The sequence below is a fragment of the Fringilla coelebs genome, assembly GCF_963513975.1.
Source record: "Fringilla coelebs genome assembly, chromosome: 1".
Lineage (NCBI taxonomy): Eukaryota > Metazoa > Chordata > Aves > Passeriformes > Fringillidae > Fringilla > Fringilla coelebs.
Window position 1 is genome coordinate 132,751,764 of NC_140028.1, and position 24,663 is coordinate 132,776,426.

Below are 24,663 nucleotides of genomic sequence, written 5' to 3' on the forward strand. Positions count from 1 at the left end.
CACTTCTACACATCCTGTAAATACCTCCACGAATGGTAATTCAACCCCTTCCCTGAGAATGTGTGTATAAATATTTATATGGTGTGTTTCCTTTCAGTGTCAGATCAAAATCTTCCATATAACACTTTGACTCCAGAAAATGCTGCATAGCAGCTATGGCATTTTTTTTTCTTGCAGTTGACATTCATTTACCAAATGTTCAAACTTCCCCTTAATCATGTACAGACTATTAAGAATTAGTGTTAAGTTAGACAGATTTACTCATTCTCTTATCTTTGCTTCACTCCAAATGCACCATCCTGCTCTTTCAGCCCCTGTGACTTTTGGACCCTAGTGAATTCATATACTTAGTTGTTTGATTAACATCTATTTCTGCAGCGGCCCTTGGGACAGAAGTTACACATGCTCTTGTACACACATGCAATCAAACTTTCATATCAACTGATTAAGAGAATCACCTCTATATAGTTTGCTGAACAATCACTATGACTCTCCAGCTCCATATGGGTGAAGTTGAGGAATATTTTTTCATCCTCTGGCTGTCGGATAATGTAGACACATTGTCGGTTGTTGATATAAGGGTTAGGCCAGAAAGGAGATGTGATAACCCCTTCACTCTCTGTGAAATTCCCTCCACAACTTGGATCTGCTATATTAAGGAAAAAAAAAAAGAGAGAGTTATTCATAAGTACAGTAACTCATTTTTAGGCTGCCTCTGTACAATGTCTGCAAATCAAAAAGAATTACTATATTATTAAAGAGCAAGTGTTAATTACATCCATTCATGTGTTATCTCTACCTCGAGAATTTCACAGACCAACCTTTAATCCTGAGTATTTTACTTACCAGGAGATGTTGTATACACGATATGGAAGCCTTTATCAGTAACTGAGTCATCAGAGTGAAAGTGAATAAGTGCATATGGACCAGTTGTTTGGAGTGGGGGTGGAGATCCAGTGCTACAGTATTTACCAAGGACAGGGTCGTCTGGAAGGAGACCATCTCGAATCTAGACAGAATGACAGGTCAACATTTAGGATTATCATATGTGTGCCAGTTGTGAACAGTACCAACACTCCTTAAGTTATCTCTGAGGCCCCAGAGGTATTATGGATGCTGGGTATAGGGAAAGCTCATAGGAAGTTTCCTCCAAACACAGAGGAACCAAGAAACAGATCCACCAGCATAGCTGTGATGCTGCTGCCAGGAGTTATCAAGGGTTTTGTCAAAGGGAAAGAAAGTATCAGATCTCCAGTTGAACTGCTTTCTTGAAATCATGCTCTGCATTGCACACAACATGCTATTCCAAACTGGCTTTTCATTTCCATGAAAAGGTATTGCTGAATTCTGTAAGCATTAGGTCACCCATGACAAAAAGCCCTAAGCTCATACATCAAGTTGAGGACGGCTGTGTGAGCTAGGATATGAATCTATTAGTCTTTGATCCCTTTCCTGAATAGTTTCCCATAGGCTCATGAACTCTCTGTGGGTTGACATTTGACAAGGAGTTTGGAGACTGAACTTTGTACGAAAGTGAAAGCTTCCCATCAAGTATTTGGCCTGAATCCCATTCTTTTTGTCACAGGACTTCCACCGACTTCAGTGAAGCAGGTTCTCATCCCCTTTCTGTTCTATTGTGTCTGATTGTGCATGGATGGCTGGAATATGTAAATAAAAAAAAGCATTTCAACCCAGGATTAAATTTTCAAACAGTCCCCTTCTGTACATAAAAAAGTTTTGAAATATCTTGTTTCGCAATAACATATCCATGAAATGTTGTCATAATTCACAATTACACTTTACCTCTAAATAGTCATAATCACAGTTGTCGTGGCGTTCCAGACTCAGTGTGCCAAAAGCAAATGTGATGAGGAGGCCAGGGCTGGTTGAGATGGTCCAGAAACAATTTCTGTTTACAGGATAGTTACCAGGATATCCTGGAGAGGTTATCGAGCCGTAAGTACCTGTCAGCTCGCCACCGCACTCTAACAGAAAGAGACACAGAACAACAGAGTATGTATCACCACATGTCGGGTCAGAAGATGAACTGTCCTGTAGTGTCAAAACTACCTACCACTCTGGGGTCAGAATAAATTAAAAAACAAAGACCAAGCCAAACAAACCAGCAAGTTTCTTCTTGCTTTAAATTTTGCAGTTAATTCTGCAATTTAAAAAGGAGAACTCCAAATATTTCCTGATTTGCACAGTAAAAGAAAGATTCTTACCCAGTCACAATGAACAGCCTTAAAAAGAATAATCACAAGCACTGTGTTTAGATTGGATTGACAAAATTAATCTGAATTTCTGTACTTTGTAAATAGTCTCCATTTTTTATCCTATCACAATACTAGTTCCATTAAAAAAAAAAAAAGGAAATAGTTAGTTTCATCTCATCTATACTGCTCTCTTTGCTTGTTTTTTGTTAGTTTTGGATTTTTTCCTCCAAAACATTTGCTTTCATTTTTCAGTACTCAAAGTATTAATTTGTCAATTAGTAATTATCGATCTAATAATGACAATTGAAAGAAAAAACACACCAAAAATCATATTAAAAGCATTTCAAGAAATATTTCTAGAAATAAGGAAATGGCATTTTTTACTCTATGGTTCATTCAAGACACAACCCAATGCACTATTTTGTTTCTAGATAATACACAGAACACTGAAGTGACCTTAATGTTATGTGAGATGATTTGAAATTTATCTCTGGGAATGCATTGCCAGACCATCTGGAACAGTCACCCAATTACCATTATCAAGAATTCAGGCAGAAATGCACAACAAATCACAACAAAAACCTCCCACATTCTTTAAAATCCAGTTCCCTATAATCTATCATGTTTGGAGCATTTAGGCTGTTGTAAATTGTCAATGGCAAAATAAACCATTAACTTGCTTGCTCAAAGTACCAGATATTTCTGTGACAAAAGAGAACTGACTAAATGAATGTTATCCCCAGAAACACATGCTGTTTGGGGGATCCCTCAAAGGAGGTGTAAAGCCGCCAGAACCAGCAGAAAGCTATACATGCAGAGGCCTAGAGCTAGAGTTTGAAAGCATCTTCAAGTGATGTATATTTCAGCCCCACTCCCTAGAAAAATACTTTCCTTCTGTTCCTAATGCTTCCTAATCAAAGGAAATAAGTAATTCATTTTACTCCAAAACCATGAAAATGCTTTGCATTTGTTCAACTCACCAGGATCCTGAGATTCCCAATGAGCAGTAAAACCTCCAGTAATGGTGTGGTTTGAGTATAACCAAAAATACAGAGAGTTGTGGGAACTGAGAAGCTCTGTAGGACCTGGGAAGCCACAGTATTTTCCAAGAATGTGCATTGATGCTGAAGGACCATCATGGATTTGAAGGAATTCAGAGTTACACTGATTACTTGTCTCCAGTTGGAAGGATGAGAAGGTAACACGAAGAATCTAATAGAAGAGAGAAAACAAAATATCTCTTTTCTTCCTTGCTGAGACACTATCTATGCAGGAACTATATAGAGCAGATATTTGTGTTCATGCAACTGTGAGAATCTATGTGAGAATCTTTTATGTCATTTCCTGAAATGTTCCAGGACAGAAAAGAATATCAAAGAATCTTAAGGGTCAAAAGAAAAGAGAGAAGATAAACAGATAAGAATTTAGTCAGTGAAGTTTCCTGGAAAGAACATTATTTCTGTAAACAAATAATTGAGACCATTTGCCTGTGTTTGTTATATGTGCAAAATATCTATTTGTGCAAATTTCAAGCCATGTGGAAAGCTTGAAACACAACATAAAATACCTCATTCCAGGCTTCCCTAGGCAGTTATTTTCATCAGATAATTAGTATTTTTCACCCTTGCTGGGGTTGAAAGTGTCGTAATGGGAGTTAAAAGGTTCAATGATCTTGTTTTGCACAAATAAAATCAATGTCTCTACAGCCCATTCTGGATACTTGGTGACATGCACAGCTTTAAGTTTGTTCAGATCCTTCACTGGTGTGCTGTAATATGCTCTGCTGAAGACAGTAGTGGCTCCCCAGCTTTGGGCTGAGGACATGTCACATACATATATAGGTATGTAATGCTGTATAAACCGCTGTTAAACACTGGCTTATAAAATGACTTAATACATTCCACAAAATGTCAAAAATACATCAAATATTTAGATCCCAAGTAGGAAATTTAATGCTAAATTATGGAGTAGCATATTTTGTAGTTGTTATTTATAATAAAAGTGGAATTGTTAGTTGCTGATCAGAATCAGAATATACATTTATGTGCAACAGTTAAAAATCAATCCTAAAAAAAAAATCAGATGCTGCTATTACACAAAGGCATTGACAATATGAATTAAGCATTCTACATTTCTGTACTCAGATATCAGAAACATGAAATTGTTTTGGGGTCACAGAATCACAGAATAGTCTGAGCTGGAAGGGACCCAGAAGGATCATCCAGTCAAACTCATAAGGGAAGAGTTCCCCACGTGGGGATCAAAGCCACAGCTTTGGTGTTGTCAGCACCAGGCTCTGACCAACCCACTCAGCTCAGGAGCCCACCAGAGCAGAGCTTTTCTCATGCATCCATTCACAGATCACATTCTAAAGCAATGCAGAACATTGTAGCTGGAGTAGGTTAATAAACTATAACTCAGCTGCTTAGGAAAAGCTTGGAAAATCTAACCCAAGCAAATCCTTAGGCTAAGGAGCCTGAAGGATGGTAAGGATCTAAAATGTATCCTTTTGAAAAACTATTTATTCTGAGGGGATTGGATCACAGCATAGGAACACATGTACCATGAAGACAGTCATGTTTGCTCTGATAAGCTGAGGGATCCTACAGACTGAGGGTTCCTTTAACCTGAACTCTACTTTACCTTGTTGGGAGCCGTTTGAATAATCCAAGCACAGCTGACCCCACTGCTGTACCACTGGCTGTTTGGGTTGTTAGGGTAACTGAAAGTCCCCCTTGAGCCTGAGAGGTATCCTCCACAAACTGCAAAAAGAGAGAGAAAATAAAACAGACTTGGTGCTATTACTCTACAGACTAAAATAAAACCTAGCTTTTTTTTTTTTGCATAGCTTTTTCCTCTTAAACATTTAAAACAATGTTGAAAAATACTTCTATAAAAGGATCTTTAGGACTTCCTCTCAAGTGGAATGACATCTCATAAAAGCACAAATTCCCTGAAAGAAAAATAGTTCTTGGAAAAAGAACAAAGAATGTCAGTTGGAGCATGTGGATGCTGCCAAAAGATATTGATTCTGTCTCATGATAGTGTCCATAAAGGGCTTTGCTTCCAGAAGGATATCTCCAGATTGAATCTCTAGATGTTTCCCCTTCAATGAAATAACATTTTGCATTTTGAAGTTAACGTGATGTAAAATTGTCTTTCTCAGAGGTGATACATCATAGAAGTCTTCCTCAGGAGGTTTTATTGTTCCATTTATTCTTTTTCCTCAGATTTCTGGGCCTGATAATCCCTCTCATGATACACCATGGTCTCTTCTCTCACTGAACCATTCAATGCATGGGAACTGAGAACTGAGAACCCCAAACAGCTACAGAAAAATGTGTCTGAAAAGCAGCCAAAATGCAATGCACATATAGCTACAGTGTGCACTAAGCACCTGTAGTTTAACACTGAACTGATTCTAAAGAAATAGCCAATTCTCACCAAACTATTTCATTTCAAGTGGTAAAAAGAATATCATTTTATTTGAAATGTCTGTCTCAAACACCTCACCTTTTTTCAACCTGATTAAAAATTATCATGAAAGAAAATACATTATTTTTTCCTTGATTAAAAACTAAAAGAAGAGGTGATACAGTATGACTCCTTACTGCATAAAAATCTGGGTTTCTATCCCTTCATTATGAATGGCTAAAAATAAATTTTTCTCCCTGTGGACTTAATAATAAAATATTAATAATTAATCATAATAAAACATTACTAGTTAGATACTTCAGGAAAATAGAAAAAAGCCTGAAATAGTTCTAAAAGAGAGTGGATTTCACGGGGGATTAGTGGAAGTCTTACAAACTGTATTACATTAAAATGTAATTTGCTTTCTTCTTAGCAATCTACAGTAAAAATGAGCCACTGTTGTCACACGGACACTGGACTCACTGGAATGCTATCCTGACCTTGCTCAATTAAAATTAATGGCAAAAAAACGTTCTCAAACAAACAGAAGAAAATATGTTAGGAAGAAAAGGGAAAACCTTGCAGTCAGTATAAAACTGAGATCCCCCATTTTCATGCCTAACATTTACTTCATTACATTTCTGTTTGAAAACCTTTTCTGGCTTTTCCTCTTGACTAGGAACCTCAGGACCTTTCAGCTTCATAACAGATGAAATAATATGCACAAAAGAGAAACATCAATATATTCCTTTGTTCTCCTTATATTGGATCCTCTTTCCCAAGCAGCTTTCCAGGCAACTTCCTCGGGAGCAGAGATCTGATTTTAGGATGTCTGGCATCTAGCCAAGGCCAGTGGGACTGCAGATCAACATCATTGTTGCGTTCCTACTGCTGAACAAAGCAGCTGTAAACAGAGCTCATGGAAAACTCTGACTTGGAGGGAATTTGGGTTGGGACTCCAATCCACCAAACACAGGGCTGTTTTTCACATCATAACTCAGTTCTTATTCCCATGTCAATGCCATGCACCAAGCACCCACTTGCTGAAGGCCGCTGTCCCATTTCCCAGGGGAAGGAGGGAAGGAGGTTCTGGCCGTACCTTGCTGGGCAGTCTGGCACTGCGGTCCTGTCCAGGCGCTGGTGCACTCGCAGGAGTAGCCATTGACCCCATCCGTGCAGGTGCCCCCATTCTGACACGGGTTGCTGATGCATTCATCAATGTTCTCTGTACAGTTAGGGCCTGTCCAGCCTGCATTACACAGGCAGAAGTAGCCAGAGATCATAGCCTACAGATGTAAAGAAATCAAACAAGCTATGAGCATGAATACCTAAAGAAATCAATGGTGTCAGCAGAAAGACTGATGTTTACACTTATTTTATGAGGACATATTGGAGTAAAGAAATAAAACCTTGATGGTCACTGGCGAATACCAAAATAAACATAAAGCCTAATTAGATTATCTATCTCTTTGGGTTTTTCTATTGATTTATTTCTTAGCAGGGATCTTTCAAATTACTTTCTTAAAGATCAAAATCCATACCCTTTTAGCCATTCAGAAAGCTGTTTGATCATGCTAGAATCAAGTTAATCACATTACTTAAACCTTATAAATAGCAAGGCAAGATAACTGGTTTATAAGTAAGTAATTCCTCTCAAGACCTTTCTCTGTGCTGCAGTTATGTGGGCAGCTTACTTTCATTTTCATCCTGAGGAATGTTAAAGGGGAAAAATTTCATCACCTTTTCAGCTTTATTCTTTATTTTGTATATCTCTTTTCTATTTCTGCTGCACAACCTGTACTACTTCTCCATATAATCAAGTCTTTCCATATCTGTAACTGTTTGAATTTCATACGTTCTCTTGCCTTTTATCTCTTGTTTTACAGACACAATCTTCAAAGGTAAAGCAGAACATGATCGCAGGTACCAGCTACAATCCCATCTTTAATGGCATACAATCAGTGTATAGCATTCTCTATTTGCTTTTCTGTTATCTGTTCATGTCTTCTGTGTCCCAAAGAGATTTTCAGTATGATGGAAGAGTTTTTGATGTGTATTTAGGTCTCTGAATGTTATTTTAGAAGGTGTTTTCTGATCTACATTGTCTTAATTGAAATTTTATTTCCTCTGTCATGATACTGGCCAAATATAGCTCTGCTGTTTCTCTATTTTATTAGATGCTTCTGTAGTTACATTACTTAAATATCTGTATTATTATCTTCAGGTACTAGTTTGTAGCCATGATTGCCCACTGTTGTATGTTAGAATATATTTAGAGGAAGATGTGATACCTTTTAATAGATTGACTAAAATGAACTAAATAGTCAGAAGAAGTAGATAAGCTCTGTGCAAAACAGGCCCTATAAATATCTGTAAATATGAGTGAAGACAGTATTCAGTAGATACGTACAGAATAGAGAGCAAGGAATGCTGGTAAGGAGTGGAGTGTGAGAAGACTGTCACATTTCACACAGAAAATTGAAAAAGCAAGAGGTAATACACCACAGAATCATAGAAACATTTAGTTTGGAAAAGACCCTTAAGATAATCAAATCCAGCTCTTAACCTAACACTGCCAAATCCATATCTTATGTCTCATTTTCCCTGTGTCCCCAGGGACAGCCAAAGTGAGGACATCTGCAGCTTAATGGAGATAAATGGAAAAAAAACTCTACTGGAGTAAAAGAATTAGCATTTGTGAATATTTCAGCAAAATCACCATTGTAAATGTCTTCCACAACAAAATCCCCAGGTGTGCAGCATGGACTTTCCAGGGCACAGCACACCTCACTCAGGAAGCCAAAAAAGCCTCCATAGGGTTCATGAGGATAAGCTAAATGTTCACTGTGCATGAGAATGAATTCATACCACCAATCAGTTTAGGTCCAAAAGACTTGGTTACCATCAGTGCAACCAACAATTCCCTTGAAACACCCCTTCCACATTCATATAACAGCCTGAAACTCCAGGTGTGCTCTCACAAGATCAGACTAGGAACTCATAACTAACTCTGCTGGATATTAACAGTCTGAAGGGCAGCAGAGGTACTGGTTCCTTTATCATGGGTAATTCCTCCATGATCCAGGGTGGTAAATTACTTTCCTGTGCCACCAAGAACAGTTCTCTTCCATCAGCACGAGCATTCCATTGGCTAGCAATGCCTTGTGTGCCCTGAAACTCACTTTGCTTTCCTCAGGGATATCCTCTGGCCTTGCAGTCCCCACTGACTTTGCCCCATTCCCAGCAGTCTGTCTGCACCCAGCCCTCAGTGCCAGCAGTGCTGTCACCAGGTGTGAGGAGCCCAGCTCTTACCAAGCACTGCCCATTGGCACAGGGGTTTTGCAGCTGACAGATGTCACTGAGAGCAGAGCACCCGTTCGGCCCATATCCACTTCCAGTGTACCCAGATGTGCAGGAACAAAATGCCATGGGGCCTTGGGAGATAAAACAAAATAGAACATAATTCTGTTACAGTGACAATACCAATCTCTGTAAATGTCCTTGACACTTTGAAGGAGAATTTTAATATAATTCTAACTTGATCTTTTGACACTTTCCCTGGTCAGCGCCCAGTTTCAGCATGGAAAGAGCCCCAGTGTTGTTTTGCTATGGGTACCTGAGAGTCCAAGGTCACCTTCATGGGGAATGGTGGGGTGGTCAAAGGGAATTTATGGGAAAGGGAATATTAAAAGCAGCTGTATAATTGGAAAACTGAATCAAAGAGAAATGGTGAACATCTCCGCAGTTTTAGCATGAAGTCTTCTTTTTGGTGGAGTCTAAATCATCTTCTGTCAGTGTTTGTGAAAAAGTCTGCTGGCTTTAGCTAACCTGCCTGTAAAATCCTTTGCATGAGGCAAAACTGACTGTGGCAAAGGGGCTGCAATCTAGATATATTCTTATAAAGTGGATTTATCCTGACCAGGTCCTCCTTGAGATTCATGCTGATATTACCTTACAGTGTTTAAGAAAGCGTCATACCTGGAGCTGAGGTACAAGTAGCCAAAGGATGGCACCCTCCATTATTTATTGAGCAGATATCAACCTGGGTACAGGTTTGTCCATCTCCCTCATAACCTGTTCAGAGGTAAATCTCAGTTAGTCTGTAACAAAACATTTTCTTTGAGAATTGACAGTAAAACAATCAACTGGTGAGCAAAACACTAATTCATGGTGTAAAATCATAGTCTTCTGCAGTTAAAAAGAAAGAATTGAGATAGCTGCTGCACTAAAACCTGGCATATTTATTGTGGCTCCTTCATTGCAGGGATGGATTCTGACTGTAAATAAATCCTTCCACAGTTGCAGAAAAAAAAGATATATTAGTGTATGCCAAATATGGTAAAGTCAGTGAGGCCACAGAAGCCCATGTCTCCAGTCACCCCTAACCACATCCAGACTTTTTCCTCCTGCACACCAGAGCAGCCCTTGGATCTCAAACACAACACCCAGATCCTCTCAGGATGTTCAGGAGGACCAAAGCCTGGCAGCACAACTCCTTATGGCCAGAGCTGACATCTTTAAAACTTGTCTGAGGCCACATTTCCAGCATGGTGATATCCCTTCAGCACTCAGTACCTGGGAGTCTTCCTCACCTAAACAGCAATCAAAAAGTCAATTAGAAAGACTCTTTCCTGCTATATTTCTAGTATTGATCCCTTACATTTCAGAAAGCATTTTAAATCATAAAGCATTAATTACAAAGTCCTAAGTTGCAACTTGCACTGCTTGAGCTGTACTGCAGTGGAAACACTGCCTCCTCAGACAGCATTCAGAGCGTGACAATTATCAAGGCTTTTTTTTACTGCAGACAATACAGTCTGTGATTTACGGCACACAGGATACTCCTTCAATTAATACAGACAATGAAATTACTACCATAATTATGCAATTCTTGCTTCCCATTAATGATCCTGTAAAGGAAGTACTTCACCAAATCAAGGCTACAACACTGCAAACAGCTACCTAGTACAAGAGAAACCCATTTCAGAGGATCCTCTTTAGAGGCATACTCTATACAATGTTCATTAATAGCTGAAGCAATTTGAATATACTTGGACTCTGCATTCTGTATTGCAGTATTGCGTACGTGATATATCTATAAAACCAATTTTCAGCTTCTTAAATCTACACTAAAACAGGCTTGTATGTGTTGAATCTTCATCTTTTAAGCCCTTCCATAGTATTATCAGCAAGAAACCCAGTTTACCTGGTGGACAGAGCCCACAGCGGAATGATCCAACTGTGTTGATGCATTGGACCATAGGTACAGTTGAGCAGCCTCCATTATTACTTGCACATTCATCAATGTCTTGGCAAGTGTAGCCATTTCCTTGCCAGCCTAAAGAGCAGCACAGAAAAGACATCAGAAAGAAAATGCCTGACCTTTTTGGTTTCTCCTTCGACAAAGTCTTTTCATAGAGTACAACTGAATTGCACTTCATTAGCGCAAGAGTAGACCTGTCTCTCTCATAACTGATTGAAATTAATACTGGTCTGAAAATTAGGTTTCAAACACAACAGGGTGGTGAGAGAGTACAAGAATGTTTTATTTTAACTGTATTCTGGATATTTCAGATTCAAACACACTTTCACCTAAAGAGGCTGCAGTTCTGGTCAGGTGCATGTATGTACATTTTACAGCAAAGCTTTATTGCAACTTCAGTTAAGTACTTTAAAAACTTCTCCTATAGACAATACCTGCCCAGCTCAGGAAGAGTATTGTCTGAGGGAACAATCAGATTTTCATATTGCCTTAGGGCAGGAAACATACAGACATGAAAGTACTGTAGATGTATTATGTGAAGGTGACAGGACATGATGGATGTGAGGGTACATGTGGACAGGAGAACTATTTAGATGATCAGTTTAGGATGAGATAAATCATGCATTAGACTCCACTGCCTGTGTTTCCTATATAAAACACAACCTGCATTTACTCCCTGGAACACAGACCAAAGCATTTCATGGAGTTATGCTCATCTGCATCCTGTGCCTGTGCTTAGGATACATGGGCAGTAGTACCTCTGCCGCTCCACCCAACCTGAGAGCATGGAAGGACGAGATACCTGTGGGGCAGGCACCACATCTGTAGGAGCCTTGAGTGTTGTAGCACTGCACAGGTGGATCCTGTGAACACGGAGGATTAGGGAGGTTGCACTCATCTATATCAGCGCTGCAGGCAGGGCTGCCAGGAGGGGACATCCAGCCAGCGTCACAGATGCAGTGGTACTTGGGCTGCCACAGAAAACATCACATTGCATGTTTAAGGCATTTGCAATAGTCAAGAAAAAGGCAGGAGGAGTTAATTTCATAAAATGACTTTCAAACTATAGCAAGAAAGCTTTTGGAGCATTACATGGCTTGTACATTTTGTTTTGTAAGTTGCTTCAGTAGTTTTCTCAGTCCATTCCTTCCTCTGAATTTACTTTTTCAGATTATGGAAACAACTCAGGCCCATTCATTATGTTCATAAAAGAAATCTGTAATTTACCCCAAAGTTCCCAGAGAAAATAAGATCAATTATGAGCAGTACATAACCATAATTAAAAGTCATCAACTTGCTTTTTACCCAGGGCAAAGAGATCAGTTTAAGCAACCTGAAATCATCTTGGCTGTTTTCTTTTAATCAAATTATTCATTAGTCTATGCAATCTGCAGCACTGACATTAAAATGCAAATACATGTTTTCTTTTAGGAAAGCAGTTTTCTCTCTAGTAAACTTTACTAATGGCCAGATTTCAGCATTTATCTAACTTTGGTCCAATTAAAGCTAATGGGAGCTTTCTTGTTGATTGTCACAGGAGCAGACACTGTTAAGCCAGCACTGAACCCTTTTGAAAAGCTTTCTTAACAAAAAGTGGGCAGAAAATAAGTGCTGAGTTTTGAAACTTCTAAAAATTAAGCAAAGAAATTATTTTATAGCAAAGCACAAAAAATATGTTCTGTGACTGGAATGGGGCATAGGCATATAGGAGTATTAAGGAGCACAAGCTTGGCTGGGTGGTTTTGGAGGGCTGCTCTGAGTAGAAAGAGCCAAAGCTGGCATGGTCCATCTGTCCCTTTGGAGTGAACACCCTGTACCCAGATCCTCGCCCAAATGGAATGAGCTGGCTTGCTCCAGAAGAGCACTCAAGTGTGTGCTAGCATCCATCCAGTGCAGATGCCTGGAAAGATTGGGCCTGGAGTCAGACCCCACATCCAACTTACACTGAGGAGCACCAAAGATGAGCAGCAGCCACACAGTCACCATGCAGCCCTGGCAGTTTCCAGGCCCCTAACACTAATGGGCCACTTTTCCCAGGAAAAATAAGATTCATGAGGTTTGTCCTTCTCAGTCATTTAAGAAGTAAAATACTCTAGCAACTTAGAACTCCCAAAATAATGAACAGTAAGAATATTATATCTCAAATAAGGCTTCAACTTATTAAAAAATTATTCCCATTTCCCTTTGGATGTAGTAGTAGATCTAATACTGTGACAAGTACCTCTAACAAGACAAGACATTTCTGATTCTTTCTGCCACCCTTGGTACAACAGAGAGGCTGTTCTGTTGTACAGTGGCCTTTCTTGTTGTTTTCAGCAGCAGTTCGTGCTATGCAGTTTTGTGATGCTCAGCAGAATTTGCTGCTTATTCATGCTGTGCTGTATGCTGAGGTTTATACATTGCTCCTTACCCTGTTGGGCTGATCCCTCTCTTCATCCACACAGAGGCCATGCTCACAGAGGCTCTCAGATCCTTCCTGGCAGTCATCAAACCTCGAGGCACAGTGATGCCCATAGGTTTCTGGAGTACAGGAGCAGCTAATAGTAAAAGGGGAAAGAAAAATCAAAATTTTGCCTTTCTACCACTGTTAAAGATCGTTCATTTCCATTCTCCACTTTATGGGATGTCCTTACAAAACACATCTGTTTACCAATTATGACAATCCTGCTAATAATCGTGCAGAGAGGCAAATCTCCTGTTCAGCAGAGACTCAAGAATCATGTGAGACTTATGTATATTCATGACTGTCTGGCCCTATGGAAGCATCTACAGCCTTTTGTTACATTCATAAGCACAAATCCAGAAAAAAAGAAAAGTCTAACATAATACTTAAATAGAGCATGAGTGTGGAAACCCCACTTTAGTCAAAGAGCACCTAAACTTCCTTTTTTAGTTATGACCATCATATGATGCCATGTGCAGAAATGCCATGTCTGGTACTTTCACCCCCACAACACAACAATGGGCAGCTGCTGCCTCAAAAGCATCTCAGCTTTTAGGGATGTGTAGTGGGCAAGAGGTGGCATTTAGGGTTTGGTGGGGTGGAAAGAACAAAGCAGCAGGTTGAAAGAAGGCATTCTACTGGGAGGATCTGGTTTGAAAGCTGCCACATGCATCACATTGCTATTTATAGGGCAGAGCTTAGTTACAGCATTATACACTTGTGGTGGAACTGAAATTGGGAACTTCTAAGCCATTGGATAATATTTCCCTTTTCTCTGGCTCTTTATTTCCACATAGACAAATTGTGAGGCTCTGAAATACAACTGAAACAAATATAAATGTACAGAAAACCTCCTATCAGATCACTAGCTTCTCAATAAAATGACATTGAGATTCTTATTTGGATTCAAGTTATGTGCTGCAATGTCTACAGCTTGCAGAGACATATGGCAGGTACACACCTTTCTTGGACTGCTTTTAAGCTATCTAATGAAAAGTGCTCTGTAAAAGCATTTCTCTGCAGAATTGGAATAGGGTATTCTAGTGCAGCTGACCTGGACCTTGAAGCAATTTATATAAAATAAGCTGCTGCTGTCCCTTCCACTGTGTCACATGCTCAGCTGAAATTGCAGTTTGATAAGCCAATTGCAGGTAACTAAAGAGTGCACCCAGGACAAGCAACCCACATGAACTTAGGCTTCAAAAACCCACAACAGCTTAATGCTTAACTGCAGTCTGCAGGGCAAGACAGCATGTTCATTATTGTAAGAGACAGCAAGCAGAAGAACAGCACCTTCCCATCAGTGCAGCAGCTCAGCCTGGGCAAGCAGAGAGGCAACAGGTCAGGGAACCAGATGACTTTTATATGTCTAAAGTACATTCAGAGCTTCATGTTCTACTTCAAAGGACACAGAAGGCAATCTGACCATCTCCAAAGGAGGAGAACAATGGCACTGTCTCCTGTCTACTCTGGCAAAGATTAATCTGCAGCCCATCTGAAGCTTCTTCTCTGAAGTAACTTCTCTGAAGTTTCTCAGAGGAGGGCTTCCACAAGTAGGTCACACTGCAAGGCACTTCAGCCAAATTGTGATGCACTGCTGCTTGGCACTGCCGTGGCTCCATCACATGACTCATGGCATGTTGTGATGAGGCCCCTGTTATTGTGGTTGTGACACTGAAGTCTGAAAGACCTGGGGACTTTCATGGCCTTTCATCCAACCAATACAGCATCCCCTTAAGATTTTGACTGAGGAAGGTGTTTCTGGATACCTGCTCTTTTCCCTCATATTTCAGCTTTCTTGAGTTACAGGAGAACCATGCAGATAAAGAATATGAACAAGGGGTGAAGATTGCATTATGCTCCATTCATGATACCTAATCCAGCCCTTCCAGTCACCTGGTATTATTTCTGCAGGCTATGGAAAGTCAGATATTACCCTTTTCTTTCCCTGCAGTCCACAATGGTGCACATAACTATGCCGGAGCATTAGTGGGATGACCTGGGCTGTTGAGCCCCAGAAATCTTAGCAGCAATGCCCTCACAGGTGCAGAAAAGAGATGTCATGTTCTGCCTGGGGATGGATTTAGCATTTGTGGAGCACTCAGAAGTAAGCCAATAAGGGACACTAAAGATAGTACAATGGACTTGGGAGGGGACTATATAATAATCCTGAGTGTGTGATGCAAAAGCAGTAATATTAATGTTTCAATGACTTATGAAGAGGTCTTAGTTCATTCCCTGAAGCATTGATTCAGCAAGTACCAAGGAGGGCAAGCAGTACACCAGGGAAGAACCTGGGGAATCGTGACTGTATTAACACAATGACAATGCTTGTGAGAACAGCAGACCTTAAACCTTAATTTAGTTACACACCTGTACCTCTCTGAGCACAATAAGAAACAAATAAAGGCAGATTGCTTTGTTGTTTCCTTGACAAATATCTATTGCAGACAAGCTAGAAACATTCTCGAAAATAAAATTAAAGCTTGCAGGAACCTCTTGCCACTTATGCAGCAATGACACCTCAGCAGACTGTGTTAATGCTGAAGCACGAGGAGCACTACAGGAGAACTACCTTTCTTTGAGGTTCTTCCAAGAACTGACAAAGCACTACAAACCAGTGTTACATCAAGCAAATATTTGTGGGGGCTAAGATTTCTATGCTGAAGCACAAGACAAAATACTTTGCAGAAAGCTGTGGCATGCTCTCCAGCGTGCGTGTTCCCATTGCACAGGGGGAGCTTTGTATTATATGTGGGAGTTATTTATTTAGCACATTATTTGACATTTTGGAGAATGAGACGCAAAATGTTCAGGCTGGCTTGCCCTGTAAGCAAGAGCATGTTTCCTAAGGAGCTGGGCACCGCCAGAGAAGAATATGCTCCAGAGGCCTCATGTGTGTGGGGCCCTGCACACAGGCAGCACAGGCACCCCCTTGGTTGCAGACAGCATTCTCCTCCCTTTCTGCCTGGCAGCACTGTGCATTCCTTGCTCTGCTGCTGTCTCAGCAGTGCCTTTGTTTTTGGAGGGGATGAAGGCATTTCACAGAATAGTCTGAGTCGGAAGGGACCCACAAGGATCATCAAGTCCAAGCCTTAGTGAATGGGCTGCATGGGGATTGCACCCATTATCTTGATGTTATTAGCACCCTGCTCTGACCAAGGGAGTGTGCTGGGAACACCAGTGATCAAGGGTGATCACCTCCTTCATCTCCCTTTGATCTCAAGGGGTAGGTGATAGCAGAGGGATGATGACATGTCTGTGCTCTGTGGGCATCTTGGTGAGAGCTGGTTACAACTCAGCATGAGCCTCTCACTGCCCCAGCTACACCCCACGGTACAGGAAATTTCCATTAAAGCAACTGCACCTACAGCAGGGGGCTGGGTCACTGGAGCCAGTCCTCAATTTGCAGCCTTCCCCCAGCATGGCTGCGTGATGGATCTGGTTCCTGCTGCTCCTCTTGTGTCAAAGCAGGCAATGGCTTTGGAGGCCTTCCTGTGTCTGCAGTGGGCTCAGTGTACAGTGCAGCAAGGATTTCATCTGTTCCCAGAATGCCAGGGGTTATAGTGCACAGATATTAAACAGACTTAATTCTAGAACTTGTGCTGCAGTCATGATATGGGGTACAAAACCAGCAGAGTATTCTGCATGGGATATTTGTCTAGTTTTGAGAAGTTACCTGTAGCTGCCTGGCGTGTTCACACAAGTGGCTCCATTCTGGCAGCCTAATGCTGTTCCAGCAAAAATCTGGCATTCATTAACATCCTCGGAGCACAGGGGGCCCTAAGATGAAATGGAAAACCAGTTTATTTTCCAAATAACTGAGAAGTGAAGCAAACCATGGGCCCAATGTTTAATATAGTTTTCAAAGATATACAAACCATGGGCTGTTATCAACACAGATTCTCTTATGAAACACAATAACAAAAATTTATTTTTCAGCTGTGTTTCTGTGACCCTTGCTATCAGTCAGATGGGGATAAAATATCTCAGATGTAGAAAGCATAGGAACAGCGCATTTTTTGCCAACCCTTCACTTTCCAGCTAGAAAAAGACTCAGAAAATTTTCTTATAAACTGTTTCTATCAGGAAAGCCCATAAATTTTGACCCAAATCTTGCTGGGATAACTTTTAAGTTTAAATCCTTTGAGAAGAAGATAAAACATTTCCATCTCTGGTGCACATAACAGCACCATTAAAGTATTTGCTAGTAAAGTCTCTGGATTTAAAAAATTCAGAATGGCACTGATGATTTACACCCCCAGTTTGCCTTACTTGTTTAAGACTGACTAACTATCCATCCCTTCCCCCAGCCTCTCTCTATCCTTGTGTAAGGTCAACAGCAAGGCATGCAGTTCAGTTCAGTGCTCAGCAAAAACCAGACTAATTCTCTGCTGTGGGAACTGCCAAGAATCACTGACTTCATGGGCCACTGCCTGCGTGTAACAGTGCAGGGTCTGGCCCAGTGCTTTGGGCTTCTTTTGTTACACATATATATTGATATTGCTGAGAAGCAAACAACCCATGAGTGACACTGCTGCTGTGCTGCTCAGAGTACCTCACTCTGCCCTGAGCACCCCGAAACTCTGTGCTGCATGGCAATCCCCCTGAGCTGGATGCAGCCTTGCAGCTGGAATACACACTCTGCAGTCGAGGAGGCTAAACACTCACCTGCCAGTTGCTGGGACAGAGGCAAAAGAAACCATCCAGTGAGTTTACACAGGTCCCTGAGTTCTTACAGGGGTTACTGCTGCAGGCTCTCCTCTGGATGTCCTGAAATGTCAGAAAATAGTAGAAAATGAGGTTTCTGCTTAGCTAGTGTTCCATTAGCATTTATTTTCAAGACAAACCTTCTTTTTCTCTTCCCCCAAAGTCTTTCTTGAATTGCCCTCCATTTTTTTTTCAGCAAGGTTGATTTGTAAAGGTTTTGAGCTATTTCACTTATCCCTGTACAAAATAATGATGCTGTGATTGCTCATACACAGAATGGCCAAGCACTAGGACGGGAAAAGACCTGTTAAATTTAAATATTAATAGAGGTTGTTCTTCAGCAGCAGACTGGGAGTCTAGATGGAAGCTTATCTTGTCTTTTTGATTCCATGGGTATTTAATCTGACAATTGTTTTTACTGGCACCGAAGGTGAGGCTTGCCACAAGCTCACTGGAGAAGCAGGCAACAGCTGAAACTTAGTTCCAGTACAGTAAAAATCCAGTTTGAGTTTCTGGTCTTTATCGTGACAGACCAGTGAAGGAAAAGCTTGCTTCTCCTTGGTATCAACTTGCTGTTCTTGAAGTACAAATGTTTTTCCATTAGGAAATGCAGTCTCCTACACAGTTTATATTTTCTAAGAAGGCATATCACCTCTTCCACAAATCTTGGTGCTTTTTTTTACCTTCTGTTACCATAAAAAAATTTTCCTGAGGAATGCATGAGAGGAAAGAAATCACTTAGCTGTTTAATCATTGAAACCTCACTTTATTTACTTGGGACTGAGATTTTTCCTTTCTGATCTCTAGTTTGCTTCCCATTTACTTACCTGCTGTAAGCTTTGAAGTTTGTTATCGAGACTGAGGATCTGCAAAAGAAATGTGAATTACATTGTGCTTAGTATGAGAGTAACCACAGAGGTACTTGCTGGATACTGGCAAACTCACAAAATACTTTCTTCTGAGAAAAAAGAATAGCTGGTATGTGAAACCAGGTGACAGTCAGATCCAAATGAGGCCCCATTCACTGAGATTTTGGTGGGTTTGTCTGTTCAGAAAATGACAGCTTAAATATGTCCCAGCTTGGATCCACAAGGCAAGACTCTGTTTTGCAAAGATGTATTCAGGTGCTGAAAATCAAGAATGGGAATATTTCTGTGGGAATGCTCGGGTCCTCACACGTGTGACAAGGACAGAGGTCTGGGACAGAGCACTGAAAGCCTGGAAAAGGGTCTCCACATCTCAGTGGGTTGTAACCACAAACAGCAAGCTGACACTGAATCAGAGAACGTGATGGATTCATATTAGCCCAATTTCCCTAAAGGAAGGTCTCTTACACTATAAAAATATTTTCCTATAAGGAACTTGCAGAAACACTGTAACAAAAGACACTTAAAACAGGCCGTCATTTAAATTTTTTTTCATGGAAAGAAAGAATTCAGGAGCAGAGAAGTGACAAAACTATTGTGCTGGTCTTATCTTTCCACTGCAAACCCTTATAGCCCATTTTATCTATGGAATGGGATGTCTGTGTAGCAATTGTGAAAACGTATAGTCCATTTCCAGAATTTATTCACAAATATTAGAGGACTTTGTCAATACGGATGCTGACAATGAACAAAGAAGAATTGCAGTAACTGGAAATTTTGGGGGGATTTACAGAAATATTTCTATTGTCTACAGAGTTACTGAATAAGTATCTCAAAATTAAACACAGACTCCAGGCTGATATTAAATAGGGACTCTGCTCCAGTTCCCAAAACTAGGTGCAGAAATACTAAAATGAATCAGATTGTTTAATATTAGTGTGGGAATGCTGGAGGAGGATAACATGAAGGTTTGGCTCACCTTGGAGGTCAGCAGAGTAACCTGCTGGGACACATTCTGCAAGGCACCACTGGCGTTTTTAAGTTCTTGAATCTTTGTGCTACTCTCTCTAACCTAAAGTTAAACAACAGAGATAATGTGAAACAAACTTTGACTTTTCAAAAGCTTAGGAAAGTTTAGTCCTTGCATAACTTTACTGTTATAAAGTCCACTTAAATACAGAGAGCTCTACTACATACACAATTTAATAATTTCATTTTCCTTTGTGATGACATGATTACAAGTCTGCAATGGCTTACTTTCATATTAGACTGCTGATAAAGATAATATAAAATAAAATACAGAATGCATCAAACACTTGTGAAAACAATATAGCTAATAATATGTAGAACTGAAAATGAAAATATATTAAGAGAAAATAACTATATCACCTGACTAAAAAGTTCTGTAAGGTCTTCTCCATTAATTTTTACTTTCCCCAGTGATCCAGTTCTAAATTCAATATTTTTGCTGGAGCCAGCATAGAACACTAAATTACCCTGCTCGGAGGATATACGAGGCCTGTTGTGCATTGGGAAAAAAAAAAAAAGATAATTTAGTCACACATATCTGCCAAAGAGTAAGTAAAATAGAGCTGTAGTAAAGTTATTCTGCCCCCATTACCAGCACTTACAGGCCACCATTCCAACAAATGCATTTTCAAGCAATGGTACTTACTGCTCATCATAAGTGGCTCTTTTCTCCCTCTTGTTTTCATGGTGGTTTGGGTCACAGCTCAATCCAGTCAGCAATAATAGCACAACCACGAGCTGAGGAGCAGGAGGAGCCCAAGGCATTGCTCTCCTCCAGCTGTCCTGAGCATGAAGTGAAGCCTCCAGTGCTGGACTGGGCTGTTGTGAGCCCAGGTGCCCTTTGCTCCCACTCAGCTCCTGGTTCACAAGGTGCCCATTCTGCTGCCTTGTCTTGCAAGAGTGAACTTTATCTCAGACACCTTAATTAAAGATTGACAACATGCAAATCCCCTGGACATTAAATGCATTTTTCTCCTTTTGTCTTTTGGGTTCAGGAGATTTGACTGATCATTAAATGGAATCTACCTGTATTTTATCACTATGTCTTTGCCCTTTGTACAGCTGAGCACCCCTGTGTCCCTGAGCACCTTGTAATCTGCAGAAAGTGCTCTCCCATGTGCTGCATCACAAGAGCGAAGGAAAGATTATTTGGCAGCACTAAAGGACCTAAATTGTTACCAAAAAAATCCCCTCCCCAAATGTGAAACCCACAGTGGCTGGCAAGGAACATTTGTATTGAAAGAGAAGCTTCCAGTCAGTAATTTACTGGACAGATGACACAAACAAGTCAGCAGTACTGAACAGCATGCCCTGGATTACAACAGCAAAGTACAATTTTAACTGAATACGGTTGCTCTGACTCAAGGATGACTCAGTCCCCAGATGCTGAGGATCAGGCTGTTGCTGCTGAAAGCCATGAGAGATTCCATGTCCCATCTCCCCTTTGCTTTTGCCAGTCTCCATATTTCCCTTGCACAAGACTTTGCTGTGCTTTGTTCTTCCTGTTTAGAGGAGCTCTCTGAGTGTTTTCTTTCCTCGTGCTAGGAGCTTCCTGACATCCAGGTCCACCACCATTCCTTCTGATTTTCCTTTTTGCTTAGTAGACATCTTATTCAGGTTGCTCACATTTCAAAACTCTACTGAGAGTATAGTAGCAACAGCGGTAGCTGCTCTTGCTTGTAGGTAACACCAGCATCCTTTAAGCACCAGACCTTCCTGTAAGCCATGGAGCTCCTGCACTTCCTAATCCTACTTCTGCTCCAGTTTGTACTTGTCACCTACAGATGTCCCACAGATATGTGGAACCTTCCCTGGAGCTGGGGGATTCAATGAACTCTACAGCTTTCACAGATGGAAGCATTACGAGCTCAAAACAACCTGGGAAGAAATTGAATGCGGTGACAAAAGATACTGATGTCATCTCAAAAAGAGACAGATGCACACTGAGAACATGAATGTGAAGTCAGGAGAGCAAATGTTTGTGGTGCTGCCACAGATCATGTGATCTGCACGGTGAATACTATAGTGTCTTAGGCTGTATGAGCTGTATCCCACCATTTTTCCCAAAGACTAGATTTGTATTATATTTTATTATCTGTGTTTTCATAAACTTACCTTGGAATTCAGAACAGCACCAGCCTGCTGACCACGTTCCTTGTGCTCCCACTGGCTGTGATGCAGGTAACCCAACAGTCACTGCTGCTGCTGAGGGACCTGGAAGGGTGGTGGTGGAGTTCCTCCTGCACCCATCCCATGTACCTGCTGGTGAGGAAGGAGAAGGACAGCTCTGTGTAAGTTCACCTGCTCTGCAGCAGGGAGTCTATCAGCTATTCCTGCCAGAACAGAGAAACATAAGGAAAATTTTCCATGTGATGTCCTTTACCTACATGAGGCACGATATTTCCATAAAAATACAGAATTGTGTTGTAGGAAATATGACTGCTCCATTCAATCCACATGAGCTACGTTTTTTATATAAACTGAGAATCTGTCCCTCCACCTTTTTTGTATTTACTATTATGCTTTTTGCTCTGAAACCTCTGTTCAGGAATAGGACAGCATAGACAAATTATCAATATTTCTGTCTAGTCAACCAGACACCTCCTGCCTCTGGGTATCCTGGCACTGTCCATTAAACTGGTGCTCATTAACATTCTTCCTGTTGATTTTGAAGTCTGTCTGGTGGGGATTTGTTCTCTTTTTGTTTTGATTTTCCTTTTGTTTTAACAGTTTACTGAGTTTGTGTAGCTGTCAGTTGGATGTCAACTTGAATAAACTCCGGGCCAACTACAGCCACACTCTGCAGCAGGCTGGCTGAATGTCTGTGTACTCCAGGAACTTAATTTCACAAAGTCCATTGTATGCTGACAGTTTCCATCCTGGCCTTTGGCCGTGGCCCACAGAATCCTTCCTTTCCTCTCTATATTTCTTTTGCATGCTGAGTATGCGCTGCCCCTCTCTGCTGCCTGTCAGCCTTCAATTCAGGCTTCCCTTTCCAACTAATTAACTCCAATAAACCAATAATCAGTGAGCAATAAGCCATTAAGGATGAAGACAGGCTGGTAATGCAAGGAACAAGAAGAAATTCACCTTCTCTTCCTGCAGACTTTATAGCTTAGAAAATGGTTGGCCTGAGGACCAGCTGTTTTTGACCATGCACCAATTATAGGATGGAAAGAGAGAGTTGGACACCCACCTATTTGCATGACACACTAATTTCCATTCCATTAGACCTTCCAGATTTTAGTTAATTTAGTCTTTATTCCTAGTGAATGCACCTCAGGCTGGCCAAATTGAGAAATCTATAAACCTTTTTAAGCACAGAAGTAGGTCCACACCTTCTAATTTTACTGTAATATATTTAATTGAGACATCATTTTTGGAGGAACATAATGGAAAACATACACTTTTCTGGCACAAGAATAGGGGCTGTTCTTTCTAACAAGAAGAGCTGGCATGAACCTCTCCTCCTGGGACAGGTCATTCATTACCTCCCTAGGATGAAGGCTCAGAAAACAGCTCTAAAGAGCATAGGTTGTGTGCAGATTTGGCAAGAGTAATGGAGTGTTTGTCTCTAATTCTGGTTGAAGTTCATCCTGTACTAGCAGGGACTACAATCTACCACCATCTTGTGTAGCTGTGTGGAATGAAATGGTGGTATTCCTCTATTTCTCCAGCAGTATATGCCTGCAGTGCAAAGATGCTGGTGTAGAAGACAAGAGTTGATTTAAATCATGGCCAAAAATTCAAAACACATTAATTATTCCTAGGAAGTAACTCAAATGCATGGACATGGTGAGAGTTTTTGACAATGTTACCTGTTTAAATAGAGAAAGTGCAGCCACTGGTGTGAATTCAAACCTGGTTAATTTTTAAATGAAAGACTAAAAAATAATCCTTTTTTTTTTTCCCTACAGATGAAAAAAAAAAATTAAAAATCTCTGATATTCAATGTTATCACTTAAATATTTGCAAATAATTCAAAAACAAGTCCATTGCTGGTTAAATACCAAGTAGAGCACATTTACAGAAGTCTTCTCTCAGCTGTGTTCATATCTCCCAGTACTTTTATCTTCACTTCCCTGAATCTTCCTTCATCTTTCTTCCTTCTAATAATACTCTAGAGTTCAGAAGTAACACACAACATATGGAGTCATGCTGTTACCTCCATATAACTGTGCAAATTCATGGTGTAAACCCAGCTCCATACTGACCTCAGCATTTCCCATGTGTCCCTACAGCTCTGAGACAGCCAAGCACAAAGTTGGTAGCAGGCCCTGTGCAATGGATCAGCAACCATGGGGTTTACATCAAACATGGGAGACTCTGAAAATTAACATTCCCCTTGCTGTTCCTTACCTATAAGCACCTATCATCAGTCTTTCCCTCTCTTCATGAGTGTCTTGAGAGTTTTATGGCCACAGCACCTTCCCCAGGGGCCGCAGCTGCTGCAAGCCTCCATTTCTCACATCCCTCCTTAAGGATTTCTTTTTTTTTCAGCATTCTGCCCTCTGTCACCTGTTTAAGATTCTGCTTCCTCAACACAGTTGATGAAGTTCATAAGTTACCAGCTAATGAAGTTAAACCACCTGGCCAGAAATTGAGTTTTCCAGTTTTTAAAAACAAATGACAAAGATAAGTCTTGATTTAGTTAACCACTTAAGCTGAAATTGATCTACTGTCCAAATTCTCCCTGGATTCTTTTATCACAAGCAAGATTTA

The 24,663-nt window shown here is 40.6% G+C and overlaps 1 protein-coding gene across 1 annotated transcript in view; it reads right to left on the minus strand.

Annotated features, from left to right (window-relative positions):
* Nucleotides 1–20,706, minus strand: part of CUBN (cubilin) — a gene marked incomplete at its 5' end in the record, with an annotated part of 141,510 nt that extends 120,804 nt beyond the window's left edge. Inside the window, 17 exons of the mRNA XM_084215400.1 lie at nucleotides 459–649; nucleotides 847–1,009; nucleotides 1,804–1,985; nucleotides 3,197–3,428; nucleotides 4,860–4,978; nucleotides 6,730–6,916; nucleotides 8,943–9,064; nucleotides 9,609–9,704; nucleotides 10,837–10,968; nucleotides 11,696–11,864; nucleotides 13,304–13,430; nucleotides 17,016–17,119; nucleotides 18,008–18,109; nucleotides 18,874–18,912; nucleotides 19,892–19,984; nucleotides 20,302–20,431; nucleotides 20,588–20,706. Coding sequence (XP_084071526.1) covers nucleotides 459–649; nucleotides 847–1,009; nucleotides 1,804–1,985; nucleotides 3,197–3,428; nucleotides 4,860–4,978; nucleotides 6,730–6,916; nucleotides 8,943–9,064; nucleotides 9,609–9,704; nucleotides 10,837–10,968; nucleotides 11,696–11,864; nucleotides 13,304–13,430; nucleotides 17,016–17,119; nucleotides 18,008–18,109; nucleotides 18,874–18,912; nucleotides 19,892–19,984; nucleotides 20,302–20,431; nucleotides 20,588–20,706 — 2,307 coding nt within the window. The remainder of the gene's footprint in view (nucleotides 1–458; nucleotides 650–846; nucleotides 1,010–1,803; nucleotides 1,986–3,196; nucleotides 3,429–4,859; nucleotides 4,979–6,729; nucleotides 6,917–8,942; nucleotides 9,065–9,608; nucleotides 9,705–10,836; nucleotides 10,969–11,695; nucleotides 11,865–13,303; nucleotides 13,431–17,015; nucleotides 17,120–18,007; nucleotides 18,110–18,873; nucleotides 18,913–19,891; nucleotides 19,985–20,301; nucleotides 20,432–20,587) is intronic.
* Between the last annotated feature and the right edge of the window lie 3,957 nt (nucleotides 20,707–24,663).